This window comes from Myxocyprinus asiaticus, chromosome 46 (assembly GCF_019703515.2).
Source record: "Myxocyprinus asiaticus isolate MX2 ecotype Aquarium Trade chromosome 46, UBuf_Myxa_2, whole genome shotgun sequence".
Taxonomy (NCBI): domain Eukaryota; kingdom Metazoa; phylum Chordata; class Actinopteri; order Cypriniformes; family Catostomidae; genus Myxocyprinus; species Myxocyprinus asiaticus.
In genome coordinates, this window is record NC_059389.1 from 4,428,774 (window position 1) to 4,445,856 (window position 17,083).

At 38.2% G+C, this 17,083-nt stretch overlaps 1 protein-coding gene across 1 annotated transcript in view; it reads right to left on the bottom strand.

The window, feature by feature from the left end:
- Window positions 1–362: 362 nt before the first annotated feature.
- The window catches only part of LOC127435800 (mitochondrial glutamate carrier 1-like), a 35,885-nt gene continuing 19,164 nt past the window's right edge, over window positions 363–17,083 (bottom strand). The window contains exons 5-11 of the mRNA XM_051689512.1: window positions 14,650–14,740; window positions 13,634–13,691; window positions 10,434–10,494; window positions 7,568–7,715; window positions 7,326–7,480; window positions 3,524–3,599; window positions 363–1,787 (exon numbers count right to left, since the gene is read on the bottom strand). Of these exons, the coding sequence (XP_051545472.1) occupies window positions 1,634–1,787; window positions 3,524–3,599; window positions 7,326–7,480; window positions 7,568–7,715; window positions 10,434–10,494; window positions 13,634–13,691; window positions 14,650–14,740 (743 nt within the window). The 3' untranslated portion in view covers window positions 363–1,633. The remainder of the gene's footprint in view (window positions 1,788–3,523; window positions 3,600–7,325; window positions 7,481–7,567; window positions 7,716–10,433; window positions 10,495–13,633; window positions 13,692–14,649; window positions 14,741–17,083) is intronic.

Here is a 17,083-nt window from a genome sequence, read left to right on the forward strand (position 1 = left end):
ATTGCCAGAGATTGGGGGGGGGGAGGGGGGTTGTTAGTGCACATTGTCCTGTGCAATGTGTATAAACCTCACTCTCCTGACCTCAAGATGTGCACTAGTGACTGATGCTAGAGGCTGTCACCTTTAGCCTCCTTGTTGGCGCACCTGCCTCCCATGCCAGAGATGCCGGTTTGAGTCCTATACGGAGTGGGTAGAACAGGAATGTCACAATGGTGCATTGGCCAGGAATCGAATCCAGGTCAGGGCACCACTGTGATGCTCCTGTTCTACCCACTCCATACGGGACTCGAACTGGTGTCTCCGGCATGGGAGGTGGGTGTGCTAACAAGGAGGCTAAAGGCTACAGTTCCTAGCGTCAGTCGCTAGTGCTCCTCTTGAGGTCAGGAGAGTGAGGTTTATACACATTGCACAGCTATCTATCAGCTGGCTCCTGTTACAAATGTGTCCTAGCAAAACAGGGGTGCTTTATTCATTGTTTTCCAAAGTAACAGTAATAGAGAGTGTTTTCGAAAGTCTCATTTTTCGGTGAAGGAAAATATAGTTTAGATGAGAGGCGTAAACTTAGCAAAATCCATGTGTTTTTAAATGAAAACAGATTAGTATGGATGTGGTTTTAAGACACCCTTCTGCAGAGTCGAGTTTCAACTCTAATCAAAGACACCTGAAACAGCTGCTGTGTTGGAGTAGAGTTGAAACTAAACTCTGGAGGAAGGTAGCTCTTCAGGATCAGGATTGAGCACCCCTGTCTTAAAATATTATAATTATCTCCCGGAAAAGTGATGGGGTGAATGTACAAATTTCTATAAGTGAAAAAAAGATGCTGCACCCTTGGTTGATTTGTTCAATTTGAGAGACACTTTCAGATCCAGTTCAGACATGTAATTGATAGCCTATCCAGACTTTAGCAATATGTGTCTAAATCATTTCATAAAGCCTTGACAGGGCACAAAGATATGCTGTTCTCAAATCATCACACCTTGAGAAGAGTAACAGACTTCTGCAAGCTTGTTTCTTTCACATAGTCAATGATATGTCATTGTTGCAATGCCTGATGCCGCTGTAAACACACGTACACTTCCATTGTTTCCTCAAGGTCGTTCCTTGCCCAAAGGAATAAGAAAAGTCAGGGGCAAACTAATCAAGTTCCCAGAGAACATTACATGCCCTCTAGGTTCAAGAAATTAAAATTGGATTGATATTTTAGCATGTAATTAACAAGGGCATCAAATTTAAAGTGTTACGATTGATAGTGGATCATGGATTTTATGGTTTAAATGTCGTGAGATAGAGAACACAACCCCAGTGGTCGGACGATGGCTCAACAAGATAAAACGCTCATAAAATGATTTCACATATCTACGATCAAGGTCATTTTGTCTCAGCGTGAGACAGAACGAGACAAAACAGGCAGCTTGGCAAACACGGTCTCAATTTACACTCAGTATTAAAACCACCACATTCAGATAGAAATACATCGCTTTTAACAAAAACGCCACAACAACAAACAATTAAATTCAGTCATGTGGTCCACGTTATTCTATGATCCTTCAATAATTATATGTGAGACTGATATGTGAGAGGGGAAAAGATCTGACTGGTGCGATGCATGATGAAAAGGCAGTGAGATGATTTGTTAGTTGTTCCGTTTGGGTAGATAGCTCAGGATGAATTCTCCCACGCCGAGGAAGTAGACCACCTGTGCGATGCCAAAGAGCGGGGCTATGACGAGAGCTCGACAGTACGCCCCCTTCAGGAAAGCAGTGGGACCTTCGTTACGTAATATTTTCCTGTGATTGGATAGAAAACAGAGTGAAAATAGACCTGAGAAAAAAATGACCTAAAATCAAAGGGATAGTTCACCCAAAAAGGAAAATTGTCATATGTAGTGTTGGGTTAGTAACTCCAAAAAAAGTAATCCAACACAAATGACTAATTACTAGAGGTAGACCGCTAGATCAGTTTTACCAATTAATCAGTGCCGATAGTTGCTTTTTTGAACTATCGGTTATCGACAAAAATCTCTGCCGATTTTTTGAAATTATGACTCTATATTATCATTAAACCTCATCGGGTGAAATAATATAAATATCTACAAAACTCTTCATTTGGTAAATACACTGTAACAGAGCCAAGTCCCCGATGTATTTCAGGCCTGTTTGCAGTTAAAAGTCCCGTGTTATGCTCCAAATCGTAATTTTTCTGGTTATTATTGGGATTTTGGTTGTAAAATAAACTGCTTTTGGGATATTCATTCATTTTGGGCTCTTGTTGCCTCAATGTCTGTGCCCTTCATAGTAAGGAGTCATTTATCATTCTATATATACATTTTTAAAAAATGATCCAATTTTCCGTTATTGGCCTTTCCCACCACCTTGGTTAGCATTATTGGCAAAATCCACTATTGGTCGATCTCTACTAATAACTTCTCTAAAAACTGTAATCAGATTACTTTACCGATTATGTCATGAAAATAGTAATAACTTTACTAATTTCTGTACATTTAAGTTACTTTCCAAATAATTTTTCATAGAAAAGTTTTTATTTTTCTCTCAACAAATTCACGTTAAAGGAATATTCCAGTTTCAATACATTTTAAGCTCAATCGACAGCATTTGTAGCATAATATTGATTACCACATAAATTTGTTTCGACTCGTGCCTCTTTTTCTTCAAAAAAACAAAAATCGAAGTTACAGTGAGGCACTTACAATGGAAGTCAATGGGGCCAATTTTTGGAGGGTTTAAATCCAGAAATGTGAAGTTTATAATTTTATAAAAGCACTTACGTTAATTCTTCTGTTAAAACTTGTGTATTATTTGAGCTGTAAAGTTGGTTAAATTGTAAATTTTACAGTCGTTTTAGGGTTTGTTGACATGACATCGACATGGCAGCAAAGTTGTAAAATTGGATATAAATTTACACAGAAAAGGTTAGTAAGTGATTTTATCACACAAAAATCATGTTTACATGCATGTTGTTTACGTCTTGTGGCTATACTTTTGAAACAGTGAGTATTTTAATGTTTATGGATTGGCCCCATTGACTTCCATTGTAAAGCAGGGGCAACAAATCGACAGCATTTGTATGCCACAAATGCTGTCGATTGAGCTTAACTTGTATTGAACCTGGAATATTCCTTTAATATTAGATATATTATAAATATACAATTATGTGTAACCCAAGTAATTTACTTAAAAGTAGTTAGTTTAATTGAAAGTCATTAACTGTAATCTGATTACAAGAATTTAAAATATGATGCATTACACTATTTTTTGAATAAAAAGTAATTAGATTACTGTAACTAGTTACTTTGTTACCAGATTACACCCAATACTGTTCATGTGTGTTTGGAACAACATGAGGGTGAGTAAATAATGACAGAATAAATTTTTTTTAGCACTGCTAAAGGTCAATACTTCAGACCTCTGACGTTTTGTAAGAAATTGCTGCAATAAAGGCAATTAATAAAATGAGATCACTTGATGGCCTAATAAACCAATAAAAAATGAGATTATCAAATCACCTGATACAGTCCATCACCCCAGTGTAGTTGTCCTCTTGACTACCTCGTGTTAGCGATTGTAACCTAGTCTTGATCACTGAAAAACACACACGCGAGTACAAGACAGTTCAAGTTGGTTCAACATTCAGTTATGAAACTGCACAAATGTTGCTTTATGCATTGCATAACATTTGTGGTCACTTTGTATATAATACCAGTGCAAGAACTTATCACAATATATTATTAAAAGCATTGTAAAAACATTATAGCTAAGATAATATACATGTACAAAGACATTGTAAGGAATTAAGGCACTATTCACATGGGGTCTGACAAATCGATCAATCCGAAGATTTCTTTTTCTTCGGACTGCGATGAAAACTGAATGACCAATGAGAAAAGAGCTTTTTGCTGCAGCTGCTCAATCCAGCGTGTTGGTGGCATTAATCAACTAGAAAACACCATCATTGGACGTGCAGCTGATACACACCCCAGAAAGTTATGTACTCAAAAATAAATCGTGAAAAATGAACCCTTTGTACTGCAAACATAACCCCGGTCTGTTTTTGAAAGTTTGCTTGTGGTATTTTGTCTTAATGTACATTATTTAATATCTATATGATGTGTATATATATAGGTGCATCTCAATAAATTAGAATGTCGTGGAAAAGTTCATTTATTTCAGTAATTCAACTCAAATTGTGAAACTCGTGTATTAAATAAATTCAATGCACACAGACTGAAGAAGTTTAAGTCTTTGGTTCTTTTAATTGTGATGATTTTGGCTCACATTTAACAAAAACCCACCAATTCACTATCTCAAAAAATTAGAATACATCATAAGACCAATAAAAAAACATTTTTAGTGAATTGTTGGCCTTCTGGAAAGCATGTTCATTTACTGTATATGTACTCAATACATGGTAGGGGCTCCTTTTGCTTTAATTACTGCCTCAATTCGGCGTGGCATGGAGGTGATCAGTTTGTGGCACTGCTGAGGTGGTATGGAAGCCCAGGTTTCTTTGACAGTGGCCTTCAGCTCATCTGCATTTTTTGGTCTCTTGTTTCTCATTTTCCTCTTGACAATACCCCATAGATTCTCTATGGGGTTCAGGTCTGGTGAGTTTGCTGGCCAGTCAAGCACACCAACACCATGGTCATTTAACCAACTTTTGGTGCTTTTGGCAGTGTGGGCAGGTGCCAAATCCTGCTGGAAAATGAAATCAGCATCTTTAAAAAGCTGGTCAGCAGAAGGAAGCATGAAGTGCTCCAAAATTTCTTGGTAAACGGGCGCAGTGACTTTGGTTTTCAAAAAACACAATGGACCAACACCAGCAGATGACACTGCACCACAAATCATCACAGACTGTGGAAACTTAACACTGGACTTCAAGCAACTTGGGCTATGAGCTTCTCCACCCTTCCTCCAGACTCTAGGACCTTGGTTTCCAAATGAAATACAAAACTTGCTCTCATCTGAAAAGAGGACTTTGGACCACTGGGCAACAGTCCAGTTCTTCTTCTCCTTAGCCCAGGTATGACGCCAGGAGTGGCATAACAAGAGGAATACGACAACTGTAGCCAAATTCCTTGACATGTCTGTGTGTGGTGGCTCTTGATGCCTTGACCCCAGCCTCAGTCCATTCCTTGTGAAGTTCACCCAAATTCTTGAATCGATTTTGCTTGACAATCCTCATAAGGCTGCGGTTCTCTCGGTTGGTTGTGCATCTTTTTCTTCCACACTTTTTCCTTCCACTCAACTTTCTGTTAACATGCTTGGATACAGCACTCTGTGAACAGCCAGCTTCTTTGGCAATGAATGTTTGTGGCTTACCCTCCTTGTGAAGGGTATCAATGATTGTCTTCTGGACAACTGTCAGATCAGCAGTCTTCCCCATGATTGTGTAGCCTAGTGAACCAAACTGAGAGACCATTTTGAAGGCTCAGGAAACCTTTGCAGTTGTTTTGAGTTGATTAGCTGATTGGCATGTCACCATATTCTAATTTTTTGAGATAGTGAATTGGTGGGTTTTTGTTAAATGTGAGCCAAAATCATCACAATTAAAAGAACCAAAGACTTAAACTACTTCAGTCTGTGTGCATTGAATTTATTTAATACACGAGTTTTATAATTTGAGTTGAATTACTGAAATAAATGAACTTTTCCACGACATTCTAATTTATTGAGATGCACCTGTATATATATATATATATATATATATATATATAATATCTATAATATCTATATATATCGATGTCCCTGTATATTCACATGGTATTAAAAATAGCAGCGAGATTCAGCAATTCTTTGGACTAAGCTCGTAAAAAGATTTGTTACATGCAATGTTTTAGGCAAACAAATTGCAGAACCACACTGCTATTTTTATTGCAAGGACAATATAACAAAGTATTGCAATAATTTAAATAAAGAAAAGACTTTGAATAGTGTTTTCTTTTATATTACTTTTTATATATGCATAATTTTTTATACTATACTGTTATTCTCAATGTACATTACTCCACGTGTATCTATATCACTGTACCTTGTGTTATATTATCCAGGCATTATAAAAAGTGAAGCGGAGTTCGGGAGTCTGGAATATAGACCAACTTGTAGCAAAATACATGTGCAAATAAATATGAAACAGTACTCTTTACTCATCTCGCTCGCATAAAAACACAGATTATATACTCCTCAAAATGCATCAACATCATGGAAAGAACATAATGAAACAGTTATGCCAAATTACGAATATAAATGTTTTAACAGCGTTTATTTATTTTATTTTTTTCTCCCCAATTTGGTATGCCCAATTCCCAATGCGCTCTAAGTCCTTGTGGTGGCGTAGTGACTCGCCTCTATCCGGGTGGTGGAGGACGAATCTCAGTTGCCTCCACGTCTTATCACGTGGCTTGTTGAGCGCGTTACCGCGGAGACGTAGCGCGCGTGGATGTTTCACGCTATTCTCCACGGCATCCACACACAACTCACCACACGCCCCACCAAGAACAAGAACCACATTATAGCGACCACGAGGAGGTTAACTCAACGTGACTCTACCCTCCCTAGCAACCGGGCCAATTGGTTGCTTAGGAAGCCTGACTGGAGTCACTCAGCACGCCCTGGATTCAAACTCGTGACTCCAGGTGTGGTAGTCAACGTCAATACTCGCTGACATACCCAGGCCCCCCCTTTCTATCTTGTTTTTGAACAACAATCTAAATTGAGCAATTCTGTGATATGGCAACTAAAAAATATGTTTCAGTGTTTCAGTTTAGGAGCCAATGGCTCCTTAGTCATTTTTTTTAGAGCTTGAAAGCCAATGTTTACTGTTTTGTATAAAAAAATTAAAAAAAGAGCAGTCTGGACTAAATATTCTGAACATCTCCTTTAGTGTTCCATAGAGAAAAGAAAGTCATACGGGTTTAGAAGTCATGAGGGTGAGTATGACACTGATATGTGAACTCATCGTTTAAGTTAAAAGTATGTTATCATCGTGACTCCAGCCAGGTCTCCTAAGCAACCAAATTGGCCCGGTTGCTAGGGAGGGTAGAGTCACATGGGGTAACCTCCTCGTGATCGCTATAATGTGGTTCGTTCTCGGTGGGGCGCGTGGTGAGTTGAGCGTGGTTGCCGTGGTGGATGGCGTGAAGCCTCCACACGCACTACGTCTCCGTGGCAACACGCTTAACAGGCCACGTGATAAGATGCGCGGGTTGACGATCTCAGACGCGAATCACTACACAACCACGAGGACTTAAAAGCACATTGGGAATTGGGCATTCCAAATTGGAAAAAAAAAAAAAAAAAAAAGTATGTTACCATCTACAGGATTGACAGCAACTGCGGCCGTGCTGCCCGCGGCGCAGCCAGATACGAAAGAGACGTAGAATGGGGCGGGACCGTCGGCTCCTTTCTTCCCCAGATTATTCAGATTAGCAAACAGAGGGAAATAAATGATAGAAAACGGCACATCCCTGAAGGGAGGAAAGAAAAAGAGACTAATTTAGTTTAGGGCAGTTAAGTCATTCTGTTTGTTTGTTTTTTTGTAAATGTTTCCCTACCTGAGCAGCGTGGCTCCCAGGCCCTTATAAAGACCTGCGATGCCCTTTTCCTTCAGTAATTCTCTGGTGAGTTGCATAGCTGTGGAGGATTTCACCTCCACGGAGCCTCCAGGGGTCACCGTCTGAGGCATGAGCTTCCTTTGGGCCGCTACACATACAAAACAAAGAGTTACATTACTAAAAATGCACCCTTAAAGCAGACAAACAATTATATGTTGTATGTACATATAAAATAGCCAAGTAAATTATAAATAAGATGTCAAAAAATCACATATTATATTATCAAAATTCATATTTCAGGCATTGGAGCAAGTCACCAATAATGATCAATATCTTTAAATTCAGTCCGACAGACTCTTTCGGCAATGCGTCGTCAGCAATGCATAATTAACAGATATAGATATTTGTATTAATATGACACCATATTTAGTATTCTTTTTACTAAAAATACATTTTTGCCTGTACAATGGGGTTATTTAGCTGTTTTGTAGCCTACATTTGCGATAAACACGCAGCATCACGATCGGTCTGCGTCTTTACGTGAAACTGCACCTGTCACAAAAACATGAAGTCATGTCGTGATTTTCTTCCACACATTTTCTAATTTTCCATGTATATGTCACCACATGGAGTTCTGGAAAATCCTTTATGCATCCTGGTGAAGGTAAATTTTCCAAGTCGTAAGAAGATGTGAGTAGCAACAGATGTTCTTATTTGACGGTTTATATGTAATTTAATATGCTCACATCTCTTATATCGTCAGCAAACATAAAGATTCTCATGCTTTCAATACGAATAAAGCATGTATTGTGCTGCAAACTCCCAGATTCCCAGTATTTTTTCTTAAATACTTGTGTTTTTTTCAGTGTCCTGTCGGAAAAGCGCTCCTCAGGCGAACGCGATGAAAATATGAGTTCTGGCTGACTAGTTGGGCTCTATTTTCGTGAGTGCGCAAAGCGCAGCGCTACGTGCTGTGACCGTGTGCAACGTCTCATCCCATTTTCATGAGAGCGCTAATTGTAAGTGCAGTTTTCATGCCTGCGCAAAGCGCAAGTGGGCGTGGGATGGAGTGTTTGCGCTACTATAGGTGTGCAAACTGTGGGTGTATTGTATGTACACGAAGTGGTGCAAAGCGCAATTTGCTATTTTCCTAAGAAATATGTCATTGGGCTAAGACATTTCAATACCACCTCTTAACTCAGCGCAAAATCCAAATTCAGTTCCTGCATTTGCAGTTTGGAGATTCTACCAGCAATTGGTAATAAAGTTCATGTCCAAATTCTGAAAGTACAGAACATCAATTTATATCCTTAAAATATCTCAACGTAATTTTAAATTATTCTAATTCATTGCATACAGTCCATTTGCACTACCAACTTCTTATTAATGTGCTGTCTTAACATCACTGGTGCTTGAGGGAATGGACTATATAATAGGCAGACTGATCTCACAGTTTGATCGGAATGAGTAGGTCGATATTTCCATATCTAAAATCGGTGTATACATACCGAAATTCGGAACAGTGCCCCATGTGGTCAAAGCGGCAAGTGATCTTGGGCCTATGGTCACGTGTGAGCACCATTTTCTGGGTGTAATGTCTGCAAAGCGAGTTGTTTTATGCTGTACAGGCACATATGAGGAATGACTGTTTATAAAGTCTACAACCCAACCCAAACCTATACCTAACCTTAACCATTAGTGTATGAAAAATGTAATGTTAGTTGCGAAAATGCAATGTCCGCAGCGCAGCCGTCACTGATTATGCAATCGCGATTACTCCCTGGTCTCAACGGAATTAGATCCACAGTGTTCTCCGCTGACATGACGCGCATCCAGATGTGACATGCTTCCGGGCGTGCCACAGGGGAAAGCAAATGAGCTGCAGACCGTGAGGACATGACGGCAGTCCGTGAATCGGCATAATGTCGCCGATCCTAGTGTATTGGAACTATTAGAAACAACATGCCGACCTCCCGTGTGATCATGTTGCAATAGGATGCAGACGCTGGAATAACCAGAGAAGAACCTCAGAATGAAACTGCACTTGACCAATCCCATGCGCGTTGCGCAGACGATTTTGCCAAACCCACTTGCGCCTAGACTTAGCGCATGCTTGCACAAAAATACCAAAACTTCATGGCCATGCCCATTGACTTTGCGCTTATGACTTAAGAACTTAAGACATTGCCCTGCACGTAACGCTTGCACTCATAAAATAGGGCCTGTAATTTTACTTATGATTAGCAAAACATTGTTTATAAACACTGCTAAAACATCCTTTGTGTTATATGTAGAATTAAAACTGTTTTGTATGTATTATTTTTTCCACATTTAGCGTTCTCAGTAAAATGTCTACACTAAAATGTCTGTAAAAAAGTATCCCAGATAGCACATGCACATTTCTGAGATGTCCGTTTTAGATCGTCAGGAAAGCATCGTATTCTAATTAACATCTGCTAAACATCTTAAAAAGATCATATTTACAAACATTATAAATCATAAACGTCTCAAAGACATCTGCTGAATGTTTTATTGACATTAGAGAGGAAACGTCTTATAGACATATTGCAGAAGACCAAACAGCCTAAAAAAAAAAAAAAAGAAAAGTCTTCCAGATGTAAACACACATCAAATAGACATACAGGCATCATATTGCCTTATAATGATTAAAATGACTTGATATATCACATCTGACAATAATGTACAGATCCAGCGATGGGAATGACTGAGTGAAACATGGCCAAAAGGGGGCAGAGTTTTATAATCAACTAATGCTCAACTTTCTTCTCTCTCTTGTATCTTCTCTCTGTTTTCTCACTTTACCTCACTCCATTCCTTCCTCTTTTTTAGATGTCTAGATTTTTACCAATTCTTCCGGCGTCTTGCAGCTGAATCTTTAGCATCTCCATTGGTGTTGTAACAATGACCTGCAATACAGAGGAAATATAAAGAGGAAAATTAGTGAACTCACAACCTAAAACAACTGTAAACAAGCACACTAAAAAGACTACACATTTTAACTCATGTAGGCACATAAATATTCAAGGATTTGACACCTAAAGCCACCCATTAGACTACTATATGGTGATAGCCTAATGCTAAGTTGTAACCCGTAAAACTGGTGGTAAAGGACCGCTTTGCGTTATTTTTCTCTAATGCTAACATAGCATTTCTCCTTCATCTAGACGTAATTAAGCCTATCAGAGCATCCATCATCCAGAAAGCATGTACTTTGTGTCAGAGAGAGACTAAAATCAACAACATACAATTAGCCATATCCTCCCTCCCGCTAAGTTTCAGATTTGTTCAGTCTGTTTATGTCGACATGAAACTCGCACGAAAAGTTTGCAATGCAACTCATTTTACTTCTATAACATATTTCTGAGTGGAAAAGGATATTAAACTAAAAAGTCTGAAAAATTAGCATAAACGTTAAGCCACATAAGCTAACATCACGGGAGAACCATTTACACGTTTAATCAAATCTGAAGCGGTTTGTCGGTGGACGGTTAGTGAGTTATGCTCTCTCATTTGACTAGGCACTGGTTGATGGGAATATTTGTAAGAGATATATGCGGTCGGAGAGACCATGTGCTCACAACGCCTAGCTTAATCCAGAGTATGTTACATACATTAGCCTAATCCTATCATTTAATCTGACATGGTTAAAAACATAGTCATTGACAACAGGAAGCTGATCAGCTCTGATTGGCTCAAATATATCACATGACGGGATCACTTACACTGTCCATAACTGAGTAAAGTTGGTTAGTTAAATAAATAATTCACCAAAAAATGACAATTCTTGTCACGTAATCCCTGTGTTTGCACTGACTTTTATGTTGAAATTCTTGTTTAGTTCCCATGTTCCTGTTTCCTGTTTTTGTAGTCCTTTGTAGTTTCATTTTATGATTGGTTTTCCCCTGATTGTTTCCACAGGTGTTCCTTCTTCCCTTGTTTGCCCCTGTGTATTTAAGCCCTTGTTTTTTCTTGTTTACTTTGTCAGTCTTTGCATGTATTATGCCTTACATTGTATGTCTGTTCCCTGAGTTTTGTTTCTGTATGTTCGGAGTTACCTGGTTTTCTTTTGTTTATTAAAAACGCTGCGTTTAGATCCTCCAACCTCTCCTGATTCGTTACAATTCTGCCATTTACTCATTACCCTGATTTATGTGTTTTTGTCTAATACTGCAAGTGTGTTCAACAGAGTGTGTTTAAGACATATGTGCTCATGAGGGTATGATGTGAATGTTTAATGGGTGTGTGTTTGTACGGTTAATGCATTTGTGTTTTGTCTCTCAGGCCATTACAAACGCTATTATCTGGCTACTGCTGGCTTGTACTCCGGACGCGACACTGTGTGTGTGTGTGTGTGTGTGTGTGTGTGTGTGTGTGAAGGTACATATTAGTGGAATGATAGTGTAAATAGATGACAGCTATTAATGGATGCTCAAGGATCAGATAGATTACAAAAAGTGTGTATATGTGGTAAACATAGTAAAAATGAATATTAATACTTTAATTTCTATTTTAAAAAAAAAAAGCAAATGGGTTAGGGGTTAACTTTGGGTTAGTAGTACTATTAGCTTTATGTTAAAACATCAAAACCCGTACAAAAAAGTACTGCGTTTTCTGTATTTGGGAATCGGACTACACTTGTCACGCTTTATGTTTTGCACCGTAGATTTAAAAGAACCAGCTCATAAGAGTCATTTGCTCGTGAATCGGACTACACTTGTCACGCTATATGTTTTGCACCGTAGATTCAAATGTGCCATAGATTCAAAAGAACCTGCTCATAAGAGTCATTCGTTCGTGAAATGGGCTACACTGGTCACGCTGTATGTTTTGTGCCATAGATTCAATAGAACTGGCTCATAACAGTCATTCGTTTGTGAATCAGACTACACTAGTCGCGCTGTATGTTTTGCGCCATAGATTCAAATGTGCCATAGATTAAAAAAACTGGCTCATAAGAGTCATTCGTTCGTGAATCGGACTACACTAGTCGCGCTGTATGTTTTGTGCCATAGATTCAAAAGAACCGGCTCATAAGAGTCATTTGTTTGTGAATCGGACTACACTGGTCGCACTGTATGTTTTGCGCCATAGATTCAATAGAACCGCTCATAAGAGTCATTCGTTTGTGAATCGGACTACACTAGTCACGCTGTATGTTTTGTGCCATAGATTCAAAAGAACCGGCTCATAAGAGTCATTCGTTTGTGAATCGGACTACACTAGTCACGCTGTATGTTTTGCGCCATAGATTCAATAGAACCGCTCATAAGAGTCATTCGTTTGTGAATCGGACTACACTAGTCACGCTGTATGTTTTGCGCCATAGATTCAATAGAACCGCTCATAAGAGTCATTCGTTCGTGAATCGGACTACACTAGTCACGCTGTATGTTTTGTGCCATAGATTCAAAAGAACCGGCTCATAAGAGTCATTCGTTTGTGAATCGGACTACACTGGTCACACTGTATGTTTTGCGCCATAGATTCAATAGAACCGCTCATAAGAGTCATTCGTTCGTGAATCGGACTACACTAGTCACGCTGTATGTTTTGTGCCATAGATTCAAAAGAACCGGCTCATACAAGTTACTCGTTTGGGAAGAAAATCAGTGTTTCTCATTAATTACCTAAACTGTAGTGGAATTAAAATGTACAAAATTCTTACTGGGGAGCATGCCCCCGGACCCCCCTAGAGGGTCTGAGGTCCACCCACCACAGTCTCACAAAATCCTGTGGGAAACTCTGAAACCATACTACCATTATACATATTAAAAAGATCATGGTGGTACTTTCTATTCTGTAAATGCTTCCTTGAAAATAATTCTGTAGTGGTACCACGGTACAGTGATGGAATCAGATGGTAATACCATGGTACATTGATACACAGTATGTCACAGTACTGAATTATTACCATATTCAGTTACCAAGGTATTTACATGGTACTCCAAGGTTCTTCACAGAATGGTACTTTTGTAAGTGAAGTCTATGGGATGTCCCTATTTGGACAGATTGGGAAATGTTTGTGTGTGTGTTTTGTATACTGACCTGACATGTACCTGCACCACAACCAGCCAACATCTCTCGCAATAAAGTGAGTTTCTGCCTGAATAACAAAATAAATGGAGAATTAGATATTTAGGACACTATTACTAAATCAGTATAACCTTTCTCATTATCAACAAACATACACTGAGAGATGTTAATAATTCACACTCTGACCAGGCAGCGTTGGTCAATAATTCACTGGTGCTGTTTTCGCTCGTCATGGAGACGCAGGCGTTCAGAGAATCTAGCTGACATTTGAGCAAGTCATTGTGGGTATCGTCTGTGTGCTGCAGCCTCTATTTAATATTAATGTCTGTCATGTAAGATAATGCAGCACTGTTCCATGTGCCAAATTGATTGAGATGTCTGACAATGTCTGCATGTCACTTACAAAACGTTTTGTGATGGTACTATGACTCAGTAATGGTATACCACGGTAATTTGATATACGTTTGATTACCATATTTATATGTCACAGTATGTAAATGACACTGTAAGGTACCTTAAAGTATACTATAGTACTACTATCATGGTTCCATCACTGTAATATGCACCATGGTAAATATAGAAATACTATGGAATTACCATAATGATTGTGGCCAAAATAAACATGGTATATTTTTATCGTAACACCATGTTCTGAAACCTATTTTCATGTTTTTCATATATCTCTGTATTTACTACTGTAACTTAACTGTAACATGAACATTAATGGAAAATGTGACCCAAAAATACATTTTCAGATTGCTAAATAAATAATTTAATGCATTTTACAGAATGTTACTGTAATCTGGCATATTTCACAGAGAAATGAGAAATGGTGAGCTGTGTGTGTGAGTGAGTGTGTGTGGACATGTTCAAGGCCGGGAATGAAACCAACCAGTGTATCAGGCCAGACGGTGTGTGTGTGTATGTGTGTGTGAACTGCACAGTCACCTAAAAGGGCTAGTCACCATGTTTATAATGGTTTGTTTGTGTACTGTTTGTGTGCACATATTTGTGTGTTTATGTCTCACCCATCCTTAGAGAGGTGAAATCTGAAAAAATCGTTTGCTGCCAACTTGATGGCTTTTTCCGGAGTGACGAGAGTTAAATTCACCGCTGCACCTGAAAGAGAAAGAATGAAATGGTTTTTATTTTCAATTTCTTCTGGACAAACAAACCTTTTGATTATGTTTTATTAACATTGGCTTATAGATGTAGCAGGTGCAATGCAACAGTCTGATTCATTCATATATTGTAAATGTATATTCAGCACCAGCCTTATTGTCAGAATTCACCTCCCCAGCTGCACCTTTTACTGCCAATGTACACAACATTCATTAATCTCACAATTCAGGTATGCAGTGTTATTATAGTGTTTATTTATATATATATATTATTTTTAATTTTGATTTGAATTTCAGTTTTAGTATTTTTCTTGTTTGTTTTTTGTAGTTTTTATTAGTTTTTTTTTTTTTTATAAAAATATTCTATTTAGTTATTTATTTTTATTTCAGTTTTAGTCATTTTAGTTTTAGGGATTGACTAATGTATGAAGTGCTTAATTTATGGCACACTTAAGTTCTGGTGGTACTGTTAAACTTACCGAAATAGTTAATTTCTTTAACAGAGATGGTGTAATAATTATGCAAATATACATATTTAACCATAATATTATTTATTGTATGCAGAAGCAATGCAACATGCTCACTTCGCTACTGAGATAAATGTATTTCCAATTACTGCCAACTAAGAGAAAAAAATTAAATTAAATAACATGGTAATTTAAACAAACAGGGAAAAAAAAAAAGAAAAAAAGACCAATAATGGTCCTCAATCTCTAATTGTACTTTTGAGAATGTAGGTTCATTGCAAAGTCTTGATGACATGCCCGTGTGTATGAATAAATTAACTCATGCGTCTTGTCGTGTTTTATACTCAGGCAAGATTCTCCCCTTTTTCTCCCAATTTGGAATGCCCAATTCCCAGTGCGCTTTTAAGTCCTCATGGTGGCGTAGTGATTCGCCTCAATCCGGGTGGCGGAGGACGAATCTCAGTTGCCTCCGTGTCTGAGACCGTCAATCCGCGCATCTTATCACGTGGCTTGTTGAGCATGTTGCCACGGAGACATAGCGCATGTGGAGGCTTCACGCCATCCACCGCAGCAACCACACTCAACTCACCACGCTGAACCAAATTGAACGAACCACATTATAGCGATCACGAGGAGGTTACCCCATGTGACTCTACCCTCCCTAGCAACCGGGCCAATTTGGTTGCGTAGGAGACCTGGCTGGAGTCACTCAGCACGCCCTGAGATTTAAACTAGTGAACTAGCGAACTCCAGGGGTGGTAGCCAGCGTCTTTACCACTGAGCTACCCAGGCCCCGTCTGCTTGGTTTCTTGATTGGTCGAAACATAAATGGATAATTAATACAAAACAAACATGCACCAGGGTTGTTGTCGTTTAAAACAACTGATTTTTGTAAACTGAAGTAAAATACTTAACGCAAAGTAAACAAAAACTAAATGAAACTACAATAAAGTGATTAAAAAAATTTATGAAATATAAAACCAAAAATGAATGATCATTAAGCTATCTTTACTATAGAGTGCAACACTCACTTTTTCAGCCGTCTTGGTTCCGGAAGTATTTTTCCCATTAATTTATTCCATAGACTTTTCATAAAATTCTTCATAAAAGAGATGTAAGCCATGAACCAAACCAACCAGCTCTGGGGTGAATCACAACATTAAAAACTTTGATTTGATGCAAAAAAAATCAGACAAAAAGACAAAGGTACAATACTGTGTACTTAACGTCTTTAATGAAGGAATGAACTACAATCCCATGCAAATGATGTAATCGAATGAAAAACAATGGAAAATATAAAACTGTTGATTTAAAGTTGTTGATTATAATTATAGAAACAATATATTTTTATTGCAAAATACTCATAAGAAGTTTGAGAGTGTAGGGAGATCGATTGCATCAATCACAGTGCATCATGGGAGTGGGCGGTCGCTGCAGAGCTCTTTTGGCGCACTTTGTTGGATGTCACTCTCTGATTAGTGGAGCTTTCTCTTTAGGATTCACCGGTAGTGTAGTTCTTGATCAGGAATTTCGCTATAAAACATGATTTCTAAAAAACTAACGCAGACTAACAAACGCAGCGCTCACGGTAGGTCTGTCTTTAAAGGTTTATAAGTTATCATTACAAATGTATGTTTACTTCCTGACTGTTGTGCTCTATAGTTACTAAAACTGAAACTAAAATATATAAAGATGACAGAAATGTGATGAATCTATGAAATAAATCTGAACTGTCATTAATAAAACCATTGTTGAAACTAGCTAGAGCCAAACTCAAATATAAATTACATTTGAAAATGGTATTAAAATAACTTGATTTTTACACCACAATAATGCTAATTTTTTTTTTGTACTATTTATTTTACTGTCCACCA